The 23,630-nt window shown below is 35.3% G+C and overlaps 1 protein-coding gene across 2 annotated transcripts in view; it reads right to left on the bottom strand.

The window, feature by feature from the left end:
* Positions 1 to 238: 238 nt before the first annotated feature.
* The window catches only part of SNX24 (sorting nexin 24), an 81,772-nt gene continuing 58,380 nt past the window's right edge, over positions 239 to 23,630 (bottom strand). The window contains exons 4-7 of one of the 2 annotated variants that reach the window (XM_034409965.2): positions 5,132 to 5,226; positions 4,328 to 4,360; positions 3,192 to 3,256; positions 239 to 1,286 (exon numbers count right to left, since the gene is read on the bottom strand). In XM_034409965.2, the coding sequence (XP_034265856.1) occupies positions 1,216 to 1,286; positions 3,192 to 3,256; positions 4,328 to 4,360; positions 5,132 to 5,226 (264 nt within the window). In that variant the 3' untranslated portion in view covers positions 239 to 1,215. Of the gene's footprint in view, positions 1,287 to 3,117; positions 3,257 to 4,327; positions 4,361 to 5,131; positions 5,227 to 23,630 lie in introns of both variants that reach the window. The other variant, XM_034409967.3, reaches the window with a different exon arrangement.

Here is a 23,630-nt window from a genome sequence, read left to right as displayed (position 1 = left end):
CTGTTATGTTAGGCGTGAATCCCCCATGTTAAAAAGCATAGTATGTTTATTTATTTATTTTATTTATTTTATTTTTCAATTTATATACCGCCCTTCTCCCTGAGGACTCAGGGCGGTGCACAGCCAGAATTAAAAACATGAAATACAAATGTTACAGCTCCATCCTCAATATTACCCAGCTATGGCACATGTACTCAAAACTGACAAAGTGGTGGATGGACATATGACCAACAAGTTATTTTTTACACACGTCATTATTTTATTGTGGTTTGGGCATTTTGAATTTCACATGTTGAGAAACAATGTTCATTTGCACAATTGATAGGATAGACAAACCTTTAGGGGTGAGGTCAAAATGGGCAGACTCATTTACCATTCATTTAGGTGGAAGCATTATTTTCTTTTTTTTCTCTGGGCCTAATGCATATTTGTATAGTTTTGAGTACATTTTTTAATGTGCTTCCATCTCATATCTTTGCAAAACTGTTCAATTTTAGCAGATAAAATTAAGGGGAGTTCTAGGAGCTGCAAACAGGATAGTCAAGTTGAACTGCCCCTGGGCTGGCTGATTATTTTTATTAATCATGTTCATTATTATTTCTATTACAAAAAGTTAGAAATTAACAAAATTTTCAAAATGACATTAAGTAGAGGCTAATAAAAGCACTGCAGCCGAGTTTATGACATAAATTAAAACTGAACTAAACTGTTAGCATATACCCATCTCTGTTCCTAAAATAATACTTACGTGATATAACATCAGAAATACTGATACAGTGAGCTTATATTGCATCTCCAGTTTTGGTAGTTATTTTTTTAACATTTAGATTTTTTAGTCATACATGCTATTATATTTTATGTATCCGCTGCCAGCAGTGGATACAATGCTGAGACAAAAGAATTAGATAATGATTTATCACAGACACAAAACTTATAAATACATGATGAAAGTTAGTGTAATTTGGCATTTTGTCAGCTGTTTTAAAATGTAAGTATTTAGCGTTTAATATACAGGTTCAACCGAGTAACATTTTCTCCCAATTCATAATCTTGAAAAGCAGCCATTTTTAGTGATACAATTAAAAAATCCCAAAAGTTTCATCTTCGAACAGGGGCGTCATGCTTCAGTATTTTTTTTAAAAAAAGCCTCCAAAACCCTGCATCGAGGAACACAACTTGAATTTATTCTGATTATTTTCCGTCGAAACCTATTTTCTACCTGGGTTGTAGGTGAGGATAAAACAATCCATGGAGAATGCCTTCAATAACTACATTTGGAAAGTCATCTGGGGAAAAAAAAGAGAGAAGAAAAACTGCTTTCTTACATATGTCAATACAATATAAATGTTTTTGTAGAACCTAACAAGGCGAAGCCTGGTATAATTTAGGATATTGCATCACCATCCTGTTTATCTGTGCTCAGAATTTGTTATTAGTAATGCTGTTTCAGCAGGAACCCACTTTAGTGTAGCATTGGGCATTGCTTGAACGCACTGCCAGATTTGCAGCTTATTGATTTAAAGGGATGTTCTAATACTTAATGCTGCTAGGCTCCAGCTCTTTATCTGAATCTTTTCTCACAAGGAAGATGGATTACACTGGCAATTCAATTTCTAACAAAATCTCAATACACTTGAAGGAATTCCAAGATTTCTACTGGGAATAGTCCGCGGCAGTTTTTCCACTATAGTTTACAGCACAGTTTTGTCCAAGTTGACTGGAAGAGGCTTAATGCTGTCACACAAACATCTCTAGAGCAGGAAAGCAACAAAGTTTTTAGTTAAAAAATATAAAGGAACTTAACTTTTGGAAAAAGCCCTAGAAAGAAGTTAAGCAAAGTTAATCACTACAAAAGATACAGGAATTAAAATATTAACAAGAAGGAAAATTTCAGTAAAAAAAAAATAACTTGAGGTTTAGCATCGTTGGTGCTTAGAGATAATATTTTTCAATATTGTGTAAATTCTTAATTTATATGGCTAGAATGAAGAAATACCTCCTATATTTAATATTACTCCAATATTCAGTTGTTCATTGTCTTCTGCAGTTTAAATCCAATGATATGAATTAAATTAGTACAGTCTTGCCTGAAATGGAAAAACATTACTACCATTCCATTTACAAATACTGTAAATTGGAGAAGGGTAGGGAGATTGTTAAATCTTTTAACTTTAATGAAATTGTTCAAATTTTAATCACTTAATGTGTCCTTTTCTGAGCCTGGCATTTCACAGTGCAATCCCATTGTCTTCTCAAAAATATATTCAATTCAATACTCGCAGGCAAGTTCTGCTTCTATGAAAACATTTCCAAGGTAAAAAATATTAAAATGGTGGCACGCAACGTAATTTCTGATTTCTTCCCTTCTGGGCTAGAAATTAAAAGTATAAATATGGATCTTAGAAAGTGAAGAAAGCAGTTGGTTTTATTGTACCCAAATTTTCATACTGTGCTAGTGCTTTCTTTTCTGTAACCCCAATTCAAATTTCTATTTCTTTTTCCAAAGAATAGGAAAGTGTAATGGGCTTTACTTTCCTCAGTTAACAGTAACTGGCAAGATTAATTTAACCAAATAAAGTATTACAAGAGTGAATAATTAAATACCCTTTCTTTTGCACTACACCCCAGCCCAATCAATCACAATAGCAAGTACATTTTATACCTTAAAGAGGAAGGGAGTCTAAGACTTAGTTTGAACATAAACTGTACTGGAGACATCTAATTTTGCTCACTTCACAGTCTAATTCATGCTATCACTAGATACTGGAAATATTTTGGATGGGGAGAAACTAGCAAAGGTTATGTGAAATATCGTAAGCTACAATAAAAAGATAACACATATAAGAACACAAATAAGATTGTTCATCCAACTATTTGTTTTTACAATCCTTATCAAAATATTAGCAATAATACAAGATTCCATTCCATTTGAAATTCACTTCCAAGAGCTTTGCTATTGATGTAGGAGAGAGCCAAGATAACAATATCTTTTTAATTTTTATTTGTAGGAGGGCTGTCTGCAAAAAAAATAATAATCATTTTTCAGCAATTACTTTAAACAGCATTAAAATAACTCCTGATGTATTGCCAAATTATTAGAATTGGAGCTCAACATACATTTATAACAATGTGGTTTTTGTGGTATGGGGCAGATCAGTAAAGAGCTGTTAATAGATGACAGGTCTGATTACCATTGGCTGTAGGCAAGACATATGGATCCCTTAGGAACAGCAACACAGGCTGGTGGGACAGCTTGCTGTAAAGGTCAAGAACAGGAATATCAGCATCGAGGGACACTAAACCAAATACATTACAAACTAGCTTTGATAAAGTAAGGCAGTAGAACTGGTTAGGGATACCGCTTATATATATAAATCAGTTTTATGGGAAAGGGAAAAAAAATCCATCATCAAGGAATAATGCTTACATATAATACGAGGAATAGGTATATTTACTCAGAACCTAATCCAGCTGAGTCCAGAGAGGTTTAATTTCTCGCAAGAGGACCAGTGATCACGGTACTAAAACTGGGCCAGTTGTTATACAGCTTGCCTGGAAATAATCTCAGGATAAAGCAAGTAGTTCAAGACTGCAGTTGTCAGCAACTTCAATTCCTTTTTTTTTTTATTCTTAAGACTTCAACATTAATTTATTTCAGCTGCTAGACCTTGTGTGGATTTAGGACATGTAAAGAAAGTATCATAATTTCCCTTCCCAGCTGTTACACAAAATATGTAAATAAAGAAGGAACACCCATATCATCATATAGATCTGTGGGCAGGAAAATGGTACCACAGCCTGATTTAACTGCATGTAAATTTAATCTCTAGGCATCAAAACCAGAATTGCTACAACAGTAGACAGAAGTCTAGGTTTTTCTGGTTCTGAAATACCAAAAGAGGAAATATGGAAAAAGGAAATCTAATTGTAATGCAAAACTCTTAATTCACATAAGATAAGGAAACTGACAGATAAGAGCCAATATCAATATAATGAGGTTATAACATATAAATCCTTTTTAAAATACCCTGTTAGGCTCCCTTTCAAAATTAACTGGGGATGAGTACATTTAACCATGCAATGTTAAATGTCTGATTAACTTCAATATAAGCAGTTTAAAATCCTTTTCACTTCAAAAGAACAGTACAAAATAGTGACTCCTAAAATCTTTTGTCTGCATGCTGCTTCTTGTTAAAAATTGGGGGGGGAAGGGTATGCGTTCATAATATCTGTTGCAATGCACAGATAATTTTCTTAATTATCTCACATTAATTATATAATACATATAAAACCACTTCTTAAGAATATATGATAACCAACGTCTTACCTTGATTCTTCAGACTCTGTTTCTTCAAAAGAACTGGAATATAATTTGTTAAAATATTAGAATATATACATTTAAAATATATATTCCACAAAAGGAATGGCAAAACTTTAACTCTCTTTAAAATAGGTTTTAGCACAGCCTTATTCCTTCCTGTAGCCAGCTGTCCATGTTGCATATTACGGCTGCCATCTGAACTTTTATGATCCTTTCCCCACAGACATCCCAGCAGCTATTCGAATTATTTTTAAATTATTCTAATGTAAATATTTTTTAAATAATTTCTAATTTAATGCCAACTGTTTTTCATTTGTATGATAATGACTGTTTAACCCTGCACACCAAATTTCTTTAGTGTCATTTCAGAGGTCACGTATGTTCAAATGTCCCAAAGGATTTTTAGTATGTACAGTAAAATGGTATTTTTTCCAAAGGATATAGACATACATTCTACTGAAATAAATCAGAGCTTTCTAAAGAATGGACCTGCATTATCAACAAAGGTTCTAAATTTGGAGCAATTACTGAATCAGACTAATGCAAAATTATACCAAATACTTAGATAGGAAGTCAAATTCTCTGTCTCAGCATGGTAATGCCAAAACACATTAAATAAGAATTTCCTTGTTTTATATGCAAAATAGAATCACTGAAGAATTTCTTGAACATTTTTAAGTGCCATATTTAAGGAAATAGTCTGATATTTTGAGACAAATTGTGAATGAAATTTTAATTAATAAAGACAAATTGGAATTTTAAATTTATTGTATTTTGTTGCATTCTGAACTGTTTGGATAAAATTCTTACCCACAACTTTCTGCTTTTGGGAGAGATGGAAAATGACGAACGTTGAGAAAATCAAGAAACATCTTGGGAAGTTCTTCATTTTCTAAAACAATATTCTATAATAAAACAATAATAAAAATAATGCACTTAGTCTTAACATGATCACACCCAGTAGTCATTCTGCTAGTGAAATCTGAAAGACATTCATCCATCACAGCAGCCAGGGGAAAGTCTTCTGATTATCTGGGAGTCTAGCTGGCTTCATTAATGAAAGATTTAGTGTGTCTTAACAAGGACAGGGAAGGGTTTGATTTGATAGATCAGCATACAACACACAGATTCATCTCAAACACCTTGACTAAGTGCAAGATCACCGGTCCAAGTGACAATCAATTCAAAGTTCAGTGGAGATTCAATCCATATATTTCATAAGAAATAATTGATGATGTAACCCATAATCATTTTATAAGGAAGCAATTAGCAATATATTTAAAGCTGTCTATAGTTGTTAAATATTCATTTATCAAACTTTTTTTTTTTAAATTTGATTTATATGCCGCCCTTCTCCAAAGACTCGGGGCGGCTTACAATGCATTAAGCAATAGCCTTCACACTTTTGTATATTTATACAAAGTCAGTTTATTGCCCTCACAATCTGGGTCCTCATTTTACCTACCTTAGAAAGGATGGAAGGCTGAGTCAACCTTGAGCCTGGTGAGATTTGAACTTGCAGTAATTGCAGGCAGCTGATGTTAATAACAGTGCTTTAGTCTGCTGCGCTACCAGGGCTCCTATATTTTCTAACATTTCTAATTTGGAAATGTTACAATCAAAAGTTATCCTTTCTTACTATGGGACTATTAATGAGGACAGAATGAAAAGTGTATCACTCTAGAAAAAAGACATAATTTGATAGGCAGATTTGAGCTAAGATTCTGATAGACCAAGAGATTAGCTCAATTTAATTCAGGGGCTGCAAATGGACCATAGAAAAAGGGCCCTGACATAAAGAAGATATTGAAAAGAAAAAACAACAGCCTTTCATTAGGAGGATCAGATGAATTTTGTATGTTTGACTTGTTGGAAGAAACATCCTTCTGGGTTCTGCTCCAAGTGGGGAAAACAGACACTGGAAACATGGAGACTGCTTGGAAAGATGGTTTAATGGTGGACAGGATCACATGGCTTGAGTTCCTGAACAGAAAAAGGGCAGATACAGTAAATCCTCGGGTTTTTATGCTCTCTCTGGCTCTGCATTTCTTGGGGCCCCAAAAGAGTATCCTGATTGGTTGTCAGACTCCCAGGGGGTGGGGGTCTTGCTGGCTGATGCAATCTTCCCAGGTGCCATGTGGTGAGCCTCGTCTAGATGGGTCCCATTGTGTTAGTTTCTGTTGCTATTGTGTTGCAAATGTCCTTTGACAAAGGATTGGGTTTCTGCCTCTGTCCCATTAACAAAGGGTGGGGGGCAGGAAGGTGGGAGCTGCTTCTCCCAGGGAACATGCTTCTCCCAGGGAAATATAATATTCTGCCTTTTTCATATTTCCTAAAATATTTCACTCTTCCAGGAGAGGGGTGGGTGCTAACTTCCTACAGACTGTTTCCACAAAATATATGTACAGTATTTACTACACTTATATGCTGCCTTCTCTTCAGAAGTTCAAAATTGCAGTTACAACATTCTCCCATTTTTGTCACACAGCAATCTTATAAGGAAGATTGGCCAGTGAAAAATAGCTGACCCAGTCATTCAGTGACTTTCCATGGCTAGCAGTGGTGGGATTCAGCCAGTTTCCACCACTTCGGGAGAACCGGTTGTTAACATTCTGAGCAGTTTGGCAAACTGGTTGTTGGAAGAAATCATTAGGGCAGAGAACCGTTGTTAAAATACTTGAATCCCACCACAGCTAAGGAGGAACTTCATACATAGTAGTTAAATACTCATTTATCAAAATACTCATCATTTATCTGTTTTAAGATCCATGCAAGTCATTTCTTTCCCCAAAAAATATTACAAAAAATGTTTTTATAAAAAAACTGAGAAATGTTTTTTTAAAATTTACAAGTTCACAGAAAGGAAATCATCTAATGAAAAATATTTATCCTGAAGCATATCATATTGATTTTGGATGAGAAAACAAAGTCAAGAGCAATAGTAGTGTAGTGGTAGAAGGCAATCTTGATCAATGTAGTCAAATTATACTGCTGCTTATAGGATAAGAGCCTTGTAGGGCTGGCTGAAAAGTTAATTTGTTCACACTGCCTATAGCAGTGAAAAGGCTAACCTTTTCCGGACAGAGTGCCCAAAGCGCACCAGAGTGCCTGCAAATATGCACATGCGTGCCTGCGAATGTGCATACGGATGCCCAAACCCCCAAAATGCAATACGCGCATGGTACCATGCATGCACCTTGACCCCCACGCATGCATCCATACCCTTAGCATTTGCCCCGTCCGTGGCCAGCTGGCCAGTGGGAGGTGTGTGCACAGGCACATGAACTGGGAAGATGGCTCGCGTGCCCACAGAGACGGCGTTGTGTGCCACCTGTGGCACGCGTGCCATAGGTTTGCCATCATGGGCCTATAGTAATTCAGACTCTATTACAACCATCCATAACACCATTATTTGGTTGGATGCCACAACAAAGAAAAAGTGCAGAAAATATGCTCAGAACAGAAAATACAATTAAAAAAAAGGGGGGGGAAGAATAAGAGATGAAATCAGTATGTTTTGCTTTGTAATGTCTTAATACTTGTGTAGATCTAAACCCAAGCTCTGTTTTTTAAAAAAGAAGATGAGGTAATTATATCAAAATGATGAATTGGAAAGAAAAGTAAATACATATTTTTCTCCAACCTGAAACCATCCAGATCTGTTGGGTATACATTTCCCTGCCAGTTGGCCAATCTGAGGCTAATCTGGTAGGTTTGCCAAAGATAAATAAAATTTAACAAGCCAGCAGACAATTTTGGAATGTATTTCCATGATTACCACCCATTCCCAGTCTTGTTCTTAAAATACACACCGAGCTGCTCCAGATTGTTGGCTGTGCTTTATCCGGACATGCCAACAGTCATTGGATGGCTTCTTCTAGACCAGCAGGTATTGGTAGGCTGAGTTGCATCTCATATTATATGCTGACCACCCTGGCTTAAACTCTTATTATCTGGTATTTAGAAAGCCTTTCAGTTCACCTTTACATGAGAATTCTACATTAAATGTCTTTTTCATTTGCATTTTGTAAAATCAGCACTCTACTGCCACAAAATTCATCTTGCTTTGCATTTTAGTTATTCACAGAAGGAGGGGTGATGGGGAATGTAAGTTAAAGGATATGTGAACTGAATAACAATACAGACTGTTAACCCAAGCAAAACAAAGTCCTAATAGTCACTAATCTAGGTATTGAGGGAAAATATTGAAAAAGCTCTGCAGGCAATTAAATACACTTTTAATACAGTGAGAGAAAAGCTCTTCTCTGTAGGTCATTTAGATCTATTGGAGTGTATCTGGGCTACAAAGTCACTATTAATATCTTTTTATTGGCTGACTTCAAACCTAATCCTAATCCTTCAGCATTCCAGGAATGGACCTCAAACTTGTGAACTTTCCTTTCTTGTCTTCCAAAGGTGGCTTAAAAGCATCAACTTCGGATTTTGTTTTTAATTAAATTCTGATAGTATAGCCTATAGATCCATGGTTAAATTTTATGGTAACTCAGGGCAGGGGAAGGGAGATCAAGACATGCCAAGGGTCATGCCAAGAACAATCAGGAAAAACAATTAATCAAGGCCAGGAGCAAAATTAAATTAATATAATATAATTGAACTAAATAAATAAAATGAACATGATTGCTACCTATGTATATAATAATGACTTTTATTTTATATTCAAAGTTGTGATTTGGCAGCTGTATTAGGAGGGACTAGGGAAGCTGTGATGAAATCTTGAAAGAACTGTAGGCTTTGAAAATTTGGAATGCTTCATTTAACTGAACAAGCCAGGATCTGAAATTATAGATTTGATATTGGCTTGTCTCTGTAAGCAGAAGTGGGGACTTGAGCACTCCAAATTTTCTCAGACTTTAGTCCCCAGCAGCTATTGACAGAATGGCTAATGCTTAGGGTATTATGGCAGTTGTAATTTGATATACATTCATATATTGCACATTAATGGCATTTTGGAAATAAGGAGTGGTGCAGTGGCTTAGAGGTGGAGCTCTCGTCTCACAATCAGGAGGCTGTGAGTTCGATCCTAGGTAGAAGCAGATATTTCTCTCTCTGGGCACAATGAGAATATATCTGCTGAACAAAACTCAGCATTAGCGACAGGAAGAGCATCCGGCCATTAAACACTCTGCTGGCTCCATTCAATTGCCCAGACTCCACCCAGCAAGGGATTAGGAGGTTGTTAAAAGATGATGATGATGAAGATGATGAATGGTATTTTGGAAATAACTTCTCTGGGCCCTACCAACACTAATCTTTTGTTTTCAAAACATGCCTGTTAAAGCAACCCACATATTTATTTTTATTTATTTTATTTTATTTTACTTCAAATTTATATACCGCCCTTCTCCCTAGGGACTCAGGGCAGTGTACAGCCAAGTAAAAACACATAAATACATAATACATAAATTAAGAACAGATTAAAAGGAAATATCTCAATTTGGCCCAAAATTTAAAAAGACAAACGAATTTAAAATAATTTAAAAGGATTTGTTAGGCCATTATATCAATGCTTTAGGCTGGTTTCTTTTTGCTTGATGCAAAAGTAACGGAAACATTACTTTTCCTAAACCTTAGGAATATTTGTCAACTTTTTTGTCAACTTTTGACAAAAAAATCGAGGTAGGCCTCGATTTACAACCACAATTAAGCCCCAAATTTCTGGTGCAAAGCAGAACAGTTTTTAAGTGATTTTTGCCCCATTTTACTATCTTTATTATCTTTCTTGCTATAGTAGTTAAGTGATTCACTGCAGATGTTAAGTTAGTAATACAGTTAAGTGAAACTGATTGCCCCCCCCAACTTTGCTTGTCAGAAGATTGCAAAAGGTAATCACCGCAACTATCATAAATAAATCAATTGCCAAAATCCTAATTTTGATCATGTGACCATGGGAATTCGGCAACTATTTTAAGTGTGAAAAATAGTCAGGAGTCAATTTTCAGTGCTGTTGCAACTTTAAACAGTTACTAAATGAAAGGTTGTAAGTCGAGGACTACCTGTATTATATATTATTTTGAAAACTAGTCTGCAGAGGTGGCAAGACCTAAATACACTTTACTTGTAAAAAATATCTCCACATCAAAATTTGTTTTCATAATCAGTGAATTTTTCATTCTGTGGTATGAAACCCCCTACACACTAATTGATGATTCTTTAGTAGCAGCATCAATGACAGCTGTCTGAAAGTAGCAGAGAAAGGGATGGTGAATCCTTAGTCTAGATGTGAGAAAAAAATTGTATCCCGACTTTATTATTTTTATAAATAATTTGAGTGAACTTTCCTAATATTACTTCCTCCGCCTATTTTCTTCACAACAATAATGCTGTTAATCGAGTTGGGATAAGAGAGAGTGATTGGTCCAACATCACCCAATCAGTAATAAAACACTGTCTGGCCTAGATTTTAAAACAAAATGTGATGATACTTAAATAATCCTTAGAGAAAGAAAAAGTAGTGTTAGAATAATAATATTTAGGACAAAATTTGGCAGAAAAGTGGGAATTTGGTACGGTACTATAAAAAAGTAAATAAAAAAGCTATACTTTCCAAAATACTTCTAAATTTCAAATAAAGCTTTGGGTCAGGGGAGGGGAATGGGATTTCAAATTCTATCATGGAAACACTGCTTTAGAAAAAGTCTGGTTTTGGTAAGTCTAGATTCAATTAAAAAGATACACGTAAAAATGAAGTGATTACATAAACTTGAAGATAATACATAAACTAGAAAGAAAACAAAATATCATTGTTTATGTGATGTTTTATTGCTTCCTTTATATTAATTATAATTAATTAACTATAATGATATTTTTAAAAAAAATATAGGAATGATACAGCCTTAAGAAAGGATATTATATAACAAAACCACAATATCCCAATTTTTCTATCTTCTTAGGTTCATAAAAAGCATCCTCCCGGAGGATTTGTTGGTCAGCTGAACATGTTTCCTAGTGACATTCTGAATTCCTAATTGTCAGTTATCCTTTCTCCTTCAGTAAGTGAAATATAGTCACAAAATTGCAAAGGGACTTGTTCTGCCTTAACCTTCGCTAGATACCATCATGCACTAGAAAACAGCGCTAAAATATCATAGGATAATGCTCTCCAGGATGGGAGACATATAAACAGCATAATGATTTCCCATGAGTTTCCTTTTTTTAAAAAAAAATGTCACTAAAGCTAGGATTAAATGGTGACACATCTTCACAGAGGACACCATGAAATCGAACTCTGGCATTCTAGTTAGGTCCAAACCTACTCATCAGCCAATTATAACAGTAACTGAACAGCTTGCTGAGAACTTGGACGAGACCACTGGGCTAACCTGAGAACGCACCAGAGGACTGCATTGTTTTCATCAATTGATTTTCTTTTTAACACACAAAACAGCTCTAAAAATGCATGCCGCCCTCCCCCAATCTGCCATCCTATTTCCTCAAGATCTACAGCTATCTTTTGGGCAGAACAGTCAGTGTGGGATACATTAAGAAGCTTTGTTTTTGAAGGCTTCAATCGTTATTGCAATCTTTTAGTCTGAAATGCCCTATTGTTAGGGTGAAAAAGTTCATGACAGTTTTTCCTGTCTTCACAAGGAAAGATGCTTCACAATATCTAATTCAGTGGTGCATCTAAAATGGGGGAGAAAAAAAATCAATACATTCTAGCTACAGTAAGAAAGCAGGAGCATCAGCCTCCACTGGGACTTCAACCTGCAGTCTTTATAGAGCATTTTGTAGTATATATTCTTGTTTGCCTTGTCTTTGGCAGTCGTTTAAAGGGCTCTAACAATGACAAAAGAAAAAGTTAGCAAAAGAATATCACCCATTGGAAAATCAAGAAGTAGTCTGGAATGTTTTTCCCCTAAACCAAGAATGAACCTTCTGCTTTGTGTGAGGTTTTTTTTTTTTTTTTAGAAAAAGGAAAAATAGATGTGCCTTCCTAATTCATACCAGTTTTGTTCTTTCTCTGAATCAGATTGTATTTTTTTAAAAAAACTTTATTCTCATTTCTTCAACAGTGTTTTAAGATTCTGTTTGTGGTTAATTGTATCCTTATTTTCTTCACAGTTTAAGAAAACAATAAAAATATCCATATAGAAAATATTATCACATGCTACTGCCTGTGTTTGTGCTGATGGAAGGGAGGGAGAGAAGGATAAAAGGTTTCAAATATCCCTTTAAAACTGCCCATATTTCAGTTTATATTTCTCCTCTTCTCTTCCTGAGTCAGTTTTTTTAGGCCACCTTCTGATAGATTAGAAGGTGGAGCCTTTGGAATTGATCCTTTAAGAAAATGCCATCTGCAGGGAATCTGGTGACGGGTTTTTCACTGATGGCTGCTTTTATTTGGACCAGCATCATCCAGCAAATTAGATTAACTTCTTCCATACTAACATTCTGGAAAGTCATTACAGCCCTAGCTATTGCAAAGAGCTGGGAGTGGGAAAGTATAATGACATATTTTTTGTTGTTAACTTGATGTACCATGTTTAATCTTTATACTGAAGAGGGTTCTGTAAACTACTCTAAATCTCCATGGATTAGAGAAACGCACAAACTTAAGTAAATAAATAAATTGGAATTTATCTATAGCAGGAATAATTTAAAAAAAGCCTCACAGGATCATTGAATGGGCATCACTTTCTCTTTCTGCCTGAACTCTGATGAGCACTGATATTTTTTATTTATTTTTTTGGCGTTTATAATGTTTGCTTCTTGCCTCTTTGTATATATCCCAGCCTATATTTTCTGTGATGAAGGGGGAAAAAACATTACAGTCAGGATAATAATCATACAGATGTCCAAATATGTATGCAAGCTTTTGTACCTTTGGATTTAAAGTATACATGCAATTAAAATATTATGAATATATCACAGTGATATAGATAAAAAAAATTAAAAGCTGACTTCAAGAAGATGCATCACCTTTCTGATTTTCCCTGAATTATAAATTTGTTCTGAATGTAACCTAACTTTATAATATTTTGGAAAATTAAGCAAATGCTAAGAGTTAAAAGGCAGTTCATAGCATTATCTTCATGCCAATGGACACTAAGATCTGGACCTATTTCCTTCTGGAAGAAGAACCACAGAAGATTAAATCTACAGAACTTGGTTAATGTAGCTCACAAGTATCATGCCTGCAGTTGTGGCTTTTCAAAAGAAGGATTCTAAATCCCATTGGCCCATCCAATGTTGTCAATGGTCATGGATAATAAGAAGTCAACTTCGGAGATCAACAATTTCATGATATCTGTTATCTAGGGACAGAGAATCATTGCCAATTCTATTGCTTGCCATTCACAACACTGGAGAAATGAAGCTAGAAGAACCTAAGAAACAGCCACAGATCCTATACATTTATCAAGAATTTGATCGACTGAAATACATAGCTGGAAGGCATGTAAAGTTTGGCTGTTGCATGCCATATGGGAGTATCCTAATTGAGCAGATCTGTCAAATGACACTCCAGAAGAACAAAGGTGTATAGCAATTGCTGTCACACGCTTCCACCCGCATAAGCACACATATCTTGAGAATTATAGAAAACTAGCAAACCTAGGATTGTAATGAAATCCATCATATACACAAGACAAGAAAGTATGTGTATGTGTGTGTATAATAAATTACAAAGGAGTATTTTATTGTCCTTAAGGAACTTATCGTTAAATTTATAGATGTGACAATTTTAGATCATCACTTAGCAATTAATATTTGTATTCCTGGACCAAAATAACTGACACCTTTCATCTGCTTTGTTTTTACATTTAAGCTAATTGTCCTTGCACGGTTAGTGGATTAATTTTCAAGTTAAATTTGTCCCCCTTTTTTAAAACAAGGACATGGTCTATCTCTGTTTATAAATGGGGCAAAAGAAGTGTAGTGGGAACAGTGCACAACAACACACCAAAACCCACCTGAAACAAGCATACTTAGTTATGTGCTGTTCTGTAACTATAGGAGCCAATCAATAGCAGCTGAATGCCATCTGCTTTGGGCAGCAGATCAGCACCAAAAGTGTGAGCAATGCATCTTCCCTTATTGAAAGGTTATTTTATGCAAGTAAACAATTCATCGTCTTCTTGCACGCTTGACGCTCATTTACCACTTTTGATCAATAAAATATGCAAAACAACAACAAAAAATTGAATCCTAAGAGTAGTTCTGATGCCAGTGTGATAGCTAATCAATATTCAGGTCTTCACACTTAAGAAGGCAAATGGTGGGAGGACTTCCTTTATACAAATCCATGATTTTAGGAGACGACTACTGCTGTTTTTAAAGCAAGATGGACCCCACCGTTTATTTACATTCAACAAAAGAAAAAGAATTAGGATCCACCATATTGTTTCCTATTCTTTGAATGATCAAGCATGTCTTCTCTGGGTTGGCTTTCAGGTTTCTGCTAAAACCAATACCTGAGGGTATTTTCTTTACACTGCATTTTAAAAAAACCAACTCTACAAATTGCTTTATTACATGACAAGGCTTTTTAATATTTTATTCAAATAAAATAATTCTTACCTAATAATGAAAAAGATATCTTATATACAGTATATTTTGGAAAAATACATTCCAAAAGTTAAAAATTTACTACATAAAGTTAAATATATAAAAACTGTTTTCAAAAATAGCGTTTTCCAAAATAACAAGTTAAGAAGCATGAGGTTCATTTATTGCTTAGAGGACATGCATTCAACTACTGCAGAAACCATGCTTAATGGTCTAATATGATATGTAATTGCAGTCAATATGTTTTTATGTTAAACTGAACTTACTTATGTAAGTCTGGTTGCCTGGAATTCACACTTATTCAATTTCAACATCCTTGAAGGACATAGATGTTTAAAAGTACAATCAGAAATTGGAAATATTTGAAAAAGAAAAATGATCCACCGTGATTAGAAGATAAATATTAAATGTATTAGATATCCTAGATTTCAAATAATCTTGGAGTTTATAACAAATATTTCAGTATTTAAAAATGAATATAGGGCAGTGTTATTCAGTTACCCATGATGGGTAATAAAGTGAGTGGCGCAGCAGACTAATGCTACTGTTAAAAGATAGTATTTAGCTTCCAGCTGCCTGCAATTACTGCAAGTTCAAATCTCACCAGGCTCAAGGTTGACTCAGCCTTCCATCCTTTCTAAGGTAGGTAAAATGAGGACCCAGTTTGTGGGGGCAATAAGCTGACTTTGTATAAAATATACAAAAGTATGAAGGCTATTGCTTAACACATTGTAAGCCGCCCTGAGGCTCCGGAGAAGGGCGGCATATAAATCAAAATAAAAAAATAATAAAAAAAAATAAATAAAAATTTCTAGGGATGGGAACATCTAACATCTAACCCTGAATATGTCCAAGACTATATTTAAATAAATCTGGAGAATATTCAAATGAGTAAAATATGATATCCCTATCTAGAACATGATAAAACTACATATCCTTTGATTCTTTACATGAATAACATACTATGAAGCATGAATTAATTTGTTTTAGACAATATATAAAGTCAGTTTGTTTTATAAGTCACTGAACATTCTTTGTTATTCTATTTCAAAGATTTCAGTAATGCTTCCACACATTATGCAAGTTAGCCTTTCATATTCCAATATTAGTAGAGTGTAATAGTATAATGTTACAATACAATGCAATATCATACACCCCAATATGCATGTATTTTACACATCACTGCTGATCAAATATATGAAAAGCCTTTCTTTTTAAAACACGGGTTATACTGTATCTACTGCACATGCTGATTTACATCATTCTCTGTTAATGTTCCTTGTGATTATTTGGGAATTGTTCAAGCTTCAAAAAAGTAGGCAGCCAGCTTTTATATAGCAAAGCACAACAAACTTTAATAGGGTATTTTTAACTATCAATTATTACTTCTTAAACTCCAGAGCCAACTTCAGTGTAACCATAGCTCTATAAACCACATGATTTTGATCAAATAAATAATATAGAACATGGTTCACGGGAAATGCAGTAGCTTCAAGTCAATGACCCAACTAGCAGGAAGAGTATAATTTAAAGGCAGAAATTTCCAGTGCATGCACCGTTAGGCACAGTGAACCTGTTACTACTCTAAGGGGAATTGTTTGCCTCTTATTAGATTTTCTACAGCACAGCCATAAGTGATAAATGTACTGCTGTACTCACTGTCAAGTTAATCAATGCTGCCAAAGTTTTGTTGACCTAACAGTAATCCATAAAGTGAGCGGCATTTTCTCTATCTATATGACATCTCAGTCCACAGTGGGATAGGAATCTTCCAGCAGCTTTGTAAAAAGAAAATCAGACTGAAATAAGAGGTGGGGGAAAATAAAATAAAGTGGACACTTTCAAAATGTTGCTTTTGCTTTTAGAGAAGCAAGATTTGTTGCCTCCTTGATGGAAAAGGAACACCTAAAAAGAGCCCCTCTTTGTGGGTTCAACTTCTAACAAACTGTGATAACTTCACAGAAGAGGGAGAGCAAAAGTTTTTCTTTCTTTGCCAAAGCTGCAGAAATCTCAGGCATTATAAGTACGCCTGAAATATTTTTAACTAAGCTCAAATACAGAATGATGAACAGCGTAAGAAAATCTGACTTTGTTGTTTATGGAATAAGGCAGACAATAACAATCTTCAACCCCATCACTATTGTAAATAGGAATTATCTATAATAATGAAGTATTTTTATTTTAAAAAATGTGATCTGTTCCACCAACAATTATAGACCCATGAAATATGAACTTCAATTGATTTTCTTCTAGGGGTCACCCGGCTCCACATTTTATGTGCTCTAGTCATTTATTTGGGTGACAAACTGATTAATTTTTTACAGAATGAATTGAGCAGTGCAATTCTTTCTCAATCAAAAGTATTTCATTGTAATTCTTGTTTTCTAGAACTTGCGCTTCCTAATTTTATATATGAAGGGTTTCGTGTTAAATACAAGAAAATGAAAATACCAATTTAAGAGATCCATACAAGAGTGCTGCAGGGTATGGTTAAAAAAATGTCAAGATGATAGTCCTGATGGTGTGATTGAAGACATTTGATTCTTTCTGTAGACTGACAAGCCACAATTACAAAGCCAAGCAACATTTTTTCCCTGATACCATCTAAATTCTTTGCCTTTTCCTTTCCTTAGAATAAGATTAGTGAACTATTCCCTAAAACTGGCTGAATAACTTACTCTCCCCAACATTGTACTGAGGAAGAACGGGGGTGGGGGAATGAGAACTTACTTTAAATATCTCCCAATTTTATATCTTCTTTTCTTTTTTGCTACTGGAGTCCCTGTTATTTCCTTACAATTTAGTCTTGGGAATGATTTAATTACCAAATCAGCAGTCTTACAGAACTATTACCTTTAATATTATTTCTAGAAATGTGTTAGAAATGTCCATACACTATGTTCCTAATTATGAAAAAAAAAAAAAGCCACTGATGAGAATGTATTGTATTTCATATGTTCTACCACTAAGGCCTTCCATAGCATTTCCCAACTAGATATAAATAGCCTGGAATTCAAGCTAAATGTTCATTCCCGATCAATTTGGGTTAAAATCTTGCTATCTCACGTAGGCCAAGTTTTGAATGATTCTAATGCCTTTACAGACACTAAATAGAAATCTTAAGACAATCAATCTAAAAACTTTCTTCCTAGGAAACTACCTTGTTTTGAAATATTTATATTAGATTCCATGCAAGGAATTACTAAGAAAGTAATTGAAAATAAAACTGTCAATATTAAAATGCTATTATAGAAATATATTGGACTTCTGCATCTGGAATATTGTGCATAGTTCTGATTGGCACATCTCAAAAATCATATAATAGGCCTTGGGGGAAAAAGCAGAAGATGGCAATCAAAATTATTCTCTCTCTCTCCCTCTCTCTCTCTCCCTCTCTCTCTTTCTCTCTTTCTCTCTCTCTCTGTGTGTGTGTTGAACTGCTCCTAAGAGAAAAATGGCCAATACATACTTTTGGGACTTACAACTCTGTCATTAAGCAATGCTGTCACAAAGTGCAACATTTTAAATTTCCTATCAGCTTCCCCATTGATTTTGCTTGTCGGAAGCTGGCCAGAAAGGTCACAAGTTGTGATTATATGACCACAAGAAACTGCAACTGTCTTAATTGTGTGCCAATTGCCAGTTACCCAAATCACAATCACATGACTGCATCGATGCTGTGATTACTGCATCTACAAGGATCAGTCATAAGTGTCCTAATTCAGCACTATCATAAATTTGAACAGTTGATGTTCAAGTGGTCCTTAAACAAGGAGTACCTGTACATTCTGGGATTCTTCAATTTGGAAATGACTAGAGTACATAAAATCATGTGTAGAGAAAATGAACAGCAAGAAATTTATCCTTTTTTTCAGAAATTTAGCACTAATAATACAATAAAACATGTTATCTTACAAAAATCCAATGGATTTATTTAGTGGTAACTTGGTTTTCCTGGAATACTTACTTTTATCTTTGATTTTTATCTTTGCTACCAACCTGCCTTCCATTGAGGACCTGTATATTGCACGAGTCAAAAAGAGGGCTGTGAAAATATTTACAGACCCCTCACATCCTGGACATAAACTGTTTCAACTCCTACCCTCAAAACGACGCTATAGAACACTGCACACCAGAACAACTAGACACAAGAACAGTTTTTTCCCGAATGCCATCACTCTGCTAAACAAATAATTCCCTCAACACTGTCAAACTATTTACTAAGTCTGCACTACTATTAATCTTCTCATCATTCCCACCACCCATCTCCTTCTACTTATGACTGTATAACTGTAATTTTGTTGCTTGTATCCTTACAATTTATATTGATATTGTTTCCGGATTGCTTATTTGAGTATCATCAAGTGTTGTGCCTTATGATTGTTGATGAATGTATCTCTTCTTTTATGTACACTGAGAGCATATGCACTAAGAAAAATGTGTGTCCAATCACATTTGGCCAATAAAAAATTCTAATTCTAATTAAAGCACCCATATTTAACCAATCTCTCTCTATATGTACCTGTCATGGATCTGCTCCCGGACCCCTCTCCAGATGCAAGTTCCAAGGAAGAGGGAAAGTTTGAATTAGCAGAGGAAAGCGCGTAGCTGAGTGTTGGTCAGGATTGGGCCTTGGAGAGTGCTGGCCTCATGGACCAGCCTTGTTTGGCTGAGCAACAAGCTGACACTGATTGAGGCAAGCAACAGCTGCTACAAGTTGGCCAGGAGGTTCCAGGTGAGGGCTGGGAATAGCTGTTGTCCATTAGCAATGAGGAGGAGGTGAGTCCACACCTCCTCCTGATCCAAGGACACATAGAGCAGGAAGGAGACAGGCACAATGGTGGGCAGCTAGACTATTTTCAAGGAGGCAACCTCGCCTCTCTCATACAGGGCTGCACCAGCATTTCCTACTTAATCCCACCCTGAGGACTTGAGTGTTCTTGGAGCAACCTATCCAGTTCTGTGTCTTGTGTGCTTGTGTTGTGCATCCTGACCTATTCAACTCATGGATTGCTTTCCTGGACTTTATGTGTGCCTATGGAACTCGATTATCCAGTGATTCTTGTGACACTGAGCTCAGAATCTGGATCTGTGCAATGGGGGAGCTTTCTGAGGACCTGTTTGGGGGGTTCTACACCTGTAGAATTCTTGCTGTCCATGTGTTTGTATGTGGGGAGCAGGGCAGTATAGTACCGATCTATCCTGAAGCCTTCCCTATCCTACTTATGAAAGTTAGGGTCCTTGAAATTAATTATAATAAAATATTAAAAGCTAAAGAAGGTGCGAGATGGATTAGTGAAAGTAGAGAATATTAATTTAAAGTTGAATATATGTCTTGGAAAGCACTTCTGTATGTGTGGAATTGCATCTTTTAGAACAACCAACTGATACAGAAAGCTGAGAAAACTGGAGATTGTAATTCCAACATATCTAGTGTCAACAGGTTAGGAGACTCACTATTGGATTACAACAAGACAACATTCATGAAATATTCAAAACAAAGTTTCTCTCAAAAGTATCTATGCCTCTCCATCTGTCTATAGAATATGTGCATACATCTAATTCTAGGTATATACATATGGAGAAATAGTCAATGATTTTTGTTTTGCCTTCTCATGTACTATTCATCACCAAAGAAAACAGATAAAGTTCTCAAACTACTCCTGTTGCACCATTGTCCATGAAAGCAACTATAAAGAGTTTGGCCAAAATCAAGTGTACAGAACCTACACTGGAACAGCAGAAAATTGACCTGTGTTCTCTTGTGTGTTTTGCTGACTAGGGTAATGAGATGGTAAGGGCTAAAATGTTTCTAATCCAAGAAATAATTTATTTTATGTCACATTTGTAGTCATTGACAGCATTGGTTTTGTCTGACTTTTATACTAAGCCTTGAATTAATTGCTCTCAATTAATCTGTTCCAGTCTTTGATAGCTTATTTATCAGACAGGGAAAGATAGATTTAATGGTGCTTGCTTGAAACAGATTCTTTAATTGGAAACACCAGAGTGTTTAGCTCACTTTGTGTTCTAGCAATTAAGGACAATTTGGAGAAGGGGTTCTCCCCCCACTTGCACTATTGTCTTCTTGATTAGATTTCCAAAGAAGTAGACAAAACAAATGACAATACTACCTGGCAATATTGGTTCAAATAAAAGCCCAACAGCCAAATTACTTACTATGAGAAATGTGAGCCATCCCCATCCATTTCAGCATTGTCTTATATTTATTTCATTTTATCTTTGTCTCCTGAGCAAAGCACATGGCTACATTTCTTGCAAAATGCATGTCCACCACGTTCTTTTCCACAATTATGCATCGCTCCAAATAAGCCAAATCAACAGGAGAAATTATTTTTCTTGATTAAGGGCCCACATTTCTCTGGGGATGAAATGAAACAAACAATTAATCTTTCCTTATTTGTTCTCAGAAAGAGCAACATTCTTTATGTGTACAATAGCCAGGTACCTGTGGCAGCTAGTCGGCAGCAATTAGGCTTGAGCTGAAAATGAATGGACTTAAGTCAGAGAGCCTAATCTGCTGAGAGTTTCTACTAGAGGGCAAGGTTACGGCTGGGAAAATTCCCCTGTTGTGGAAATACTGTTAAAAAATTACCTCTTGACTTTGGCATAATTAACCAGGCTCGGGAATTTATATGAACTAGGTAATTGGAAAGAATTAGCAAGAGATATATACATTAATCTTCACCAGTTACAAGGTGTTTAATGAAATTAAAGTGCCAGATCTACTTCATGCTTGTTTTAGTTTATGCAAACTTTAGGAATTTCACCTGTAGATCAAGAATATGCAAGGAGGCAATGAGAATGGAGCCCATGCAAGAGAATAAAAGAAAAGCATCTTTCTTATTGGCATTCATTTTCACTATTCCTTGTTTCTCTTTCAATGTCAACAATAGAATCAAAGTACCTTCTCTGAGTTACAATGAAATTCCAACATACTTTCAGCAAAATATTCTAAATCCAAGTTAGTAAAATATTAAAATGTTGAAGACTTTTGTATAATTTAGCATTGATAACATAGATGACATTTAAGAAAAGCAAACTGAATGACTGATTTTTTTCTCAATATATACAGATTTTATCCACCTTTTAAAATAATTTCTATATTTCTTGGCTAAAGTAGTGTGAGGTCTAACAATTGAAATTTGCTCCTGCTTATCTAATTCTTATAACAAGAAGAAAGCTCTGTAAGTTGACTACAACTCTGAGCATTCAATAGTTACTTCAGATAACAGAATCTCATAAAATAGAATAAAATGAAATACAATATTCTTTTGAAATATAAGTTTATCATAGATTATTATAAAAATGTACCTACTGGTAATCATTTTCTGACTCAAAGTGCAACAATGACATCAATATCACAATAAAGTACAATCTAATTTTCAATTTAGCTTTGGAACTGAAACTACTTCAGTCCAACCTCTTCTGAATGAGACACACAGAAAATACCACTTTATACCTATTTTGGAGATATCAGATCATTTATTTCACTGACAATATCCTAGATAGGAACTATGAAATCGAAGTTATGTACCAAATTGCAATACCACTTACTTATATACCACTTCATTGTGCTTTACAGCACTCTCTAAGTGGTTTACAAAGTCAACATATTGCTCACAACAATCTGGGTCCTCATTTAACTGATCTTGGAAGGCTGGAAGACTGAGTCAATATTGAGCCTGTCAGGATCAAAATCCTGGCAGTGAGAAAAGTTAGCCTGCAATACTACATTCTAATCACTGCACCAGCACAGCTCCAAATATTGAAGGCATCATATGTTGAGTGACAATGTTCTAGCTTTTCTCAAATATTAATTTCATTAAATAACGAAGGATTTTTTTTCATGAAAAGTATTTTCATTTTCATTTTTTAATGTTAATTTCTGATGGGTTTAATACTCATGTCATTTTTACATGGTTCAATAAATAAATATTCTATGAATACATTAATTTTAATTTTTAACATGTAATTACCAATGAGAGCCAGTTGGTGTAGTGGTTAAGGCATTAGGCTAGAAACCAGGAGAGTAGTTCTATCTTGGGCACAAAGCAGCTGGGTGACTGTGGGCCAGTCATTTCCTCTCAGCCTAGGACTGAGACAATGACAAACCATTTCTGAAAAACCTTGCCAAGAAACTGCAGGGACTTGTCCAGGCAGTCTCCGAGAATCAGACATGATTGAACAAAAGAATAAATGTAATCTATACAAACAAAAGCTCTTTTGGAGTGCTACATAATTTTTAAAAGTGGGAAAAGGAGTGGGAAGTGGGAGTAAAAGTTTAGCACTGTCTTAGAACAGAGTTTTCCAACCTTTCTGGAATTGTGGACTGCTGGGCGGGGGGGGGGGGAGGAGATGGGATGGTTCTGTGTGAGCAGCAGGCAAATGGCAGGCACACACACACACACACACACACATGCTGCTTGCACAAATTTATATGTTTGTTTGTTTGTTTGTTTGTTTGTTTGTTTGTTTGTTTGTTTGTTTGTCATATTTCTATGCTGCCCACTCTCCGAGGACTCTGGGCGGCTTACACCAAAGACAGTATACTAAATAGCATATTGCCCCCTAACAATCTGGGTCCTCATTTTACCCACCTCGGAAGGATGGAAGGCTGAATCAACCTTGAGCGGATGATGATGATGATGATGATGATGATGACTAATTTAATTTCTATACCGCCTTCCTCCCGAAGGACTCGGGGTGGTGAACAGCGAATTAAAACATAATATATATACATCAATTTAAAAACCAATTA

Source organism: Pantherophis guttatus, chromosome 2 (assembly GCF_059756535.1).
Source record: "Pantherophis guttatus breed Tessera chromosome 2, ASM5975653v1, whole genome shotgun sequence".
NCBI lineage: Eukaryota > Metazoa > Chordata > Lepidosauria > Squamata > Colubridae > Pantherophis > Pantherophis guttatus.
The sequence above is the reverse complement of the archived record's forward strand: the minus strand, read 5'-3'. Positions and strand labels throughout refer to the sequence as shown.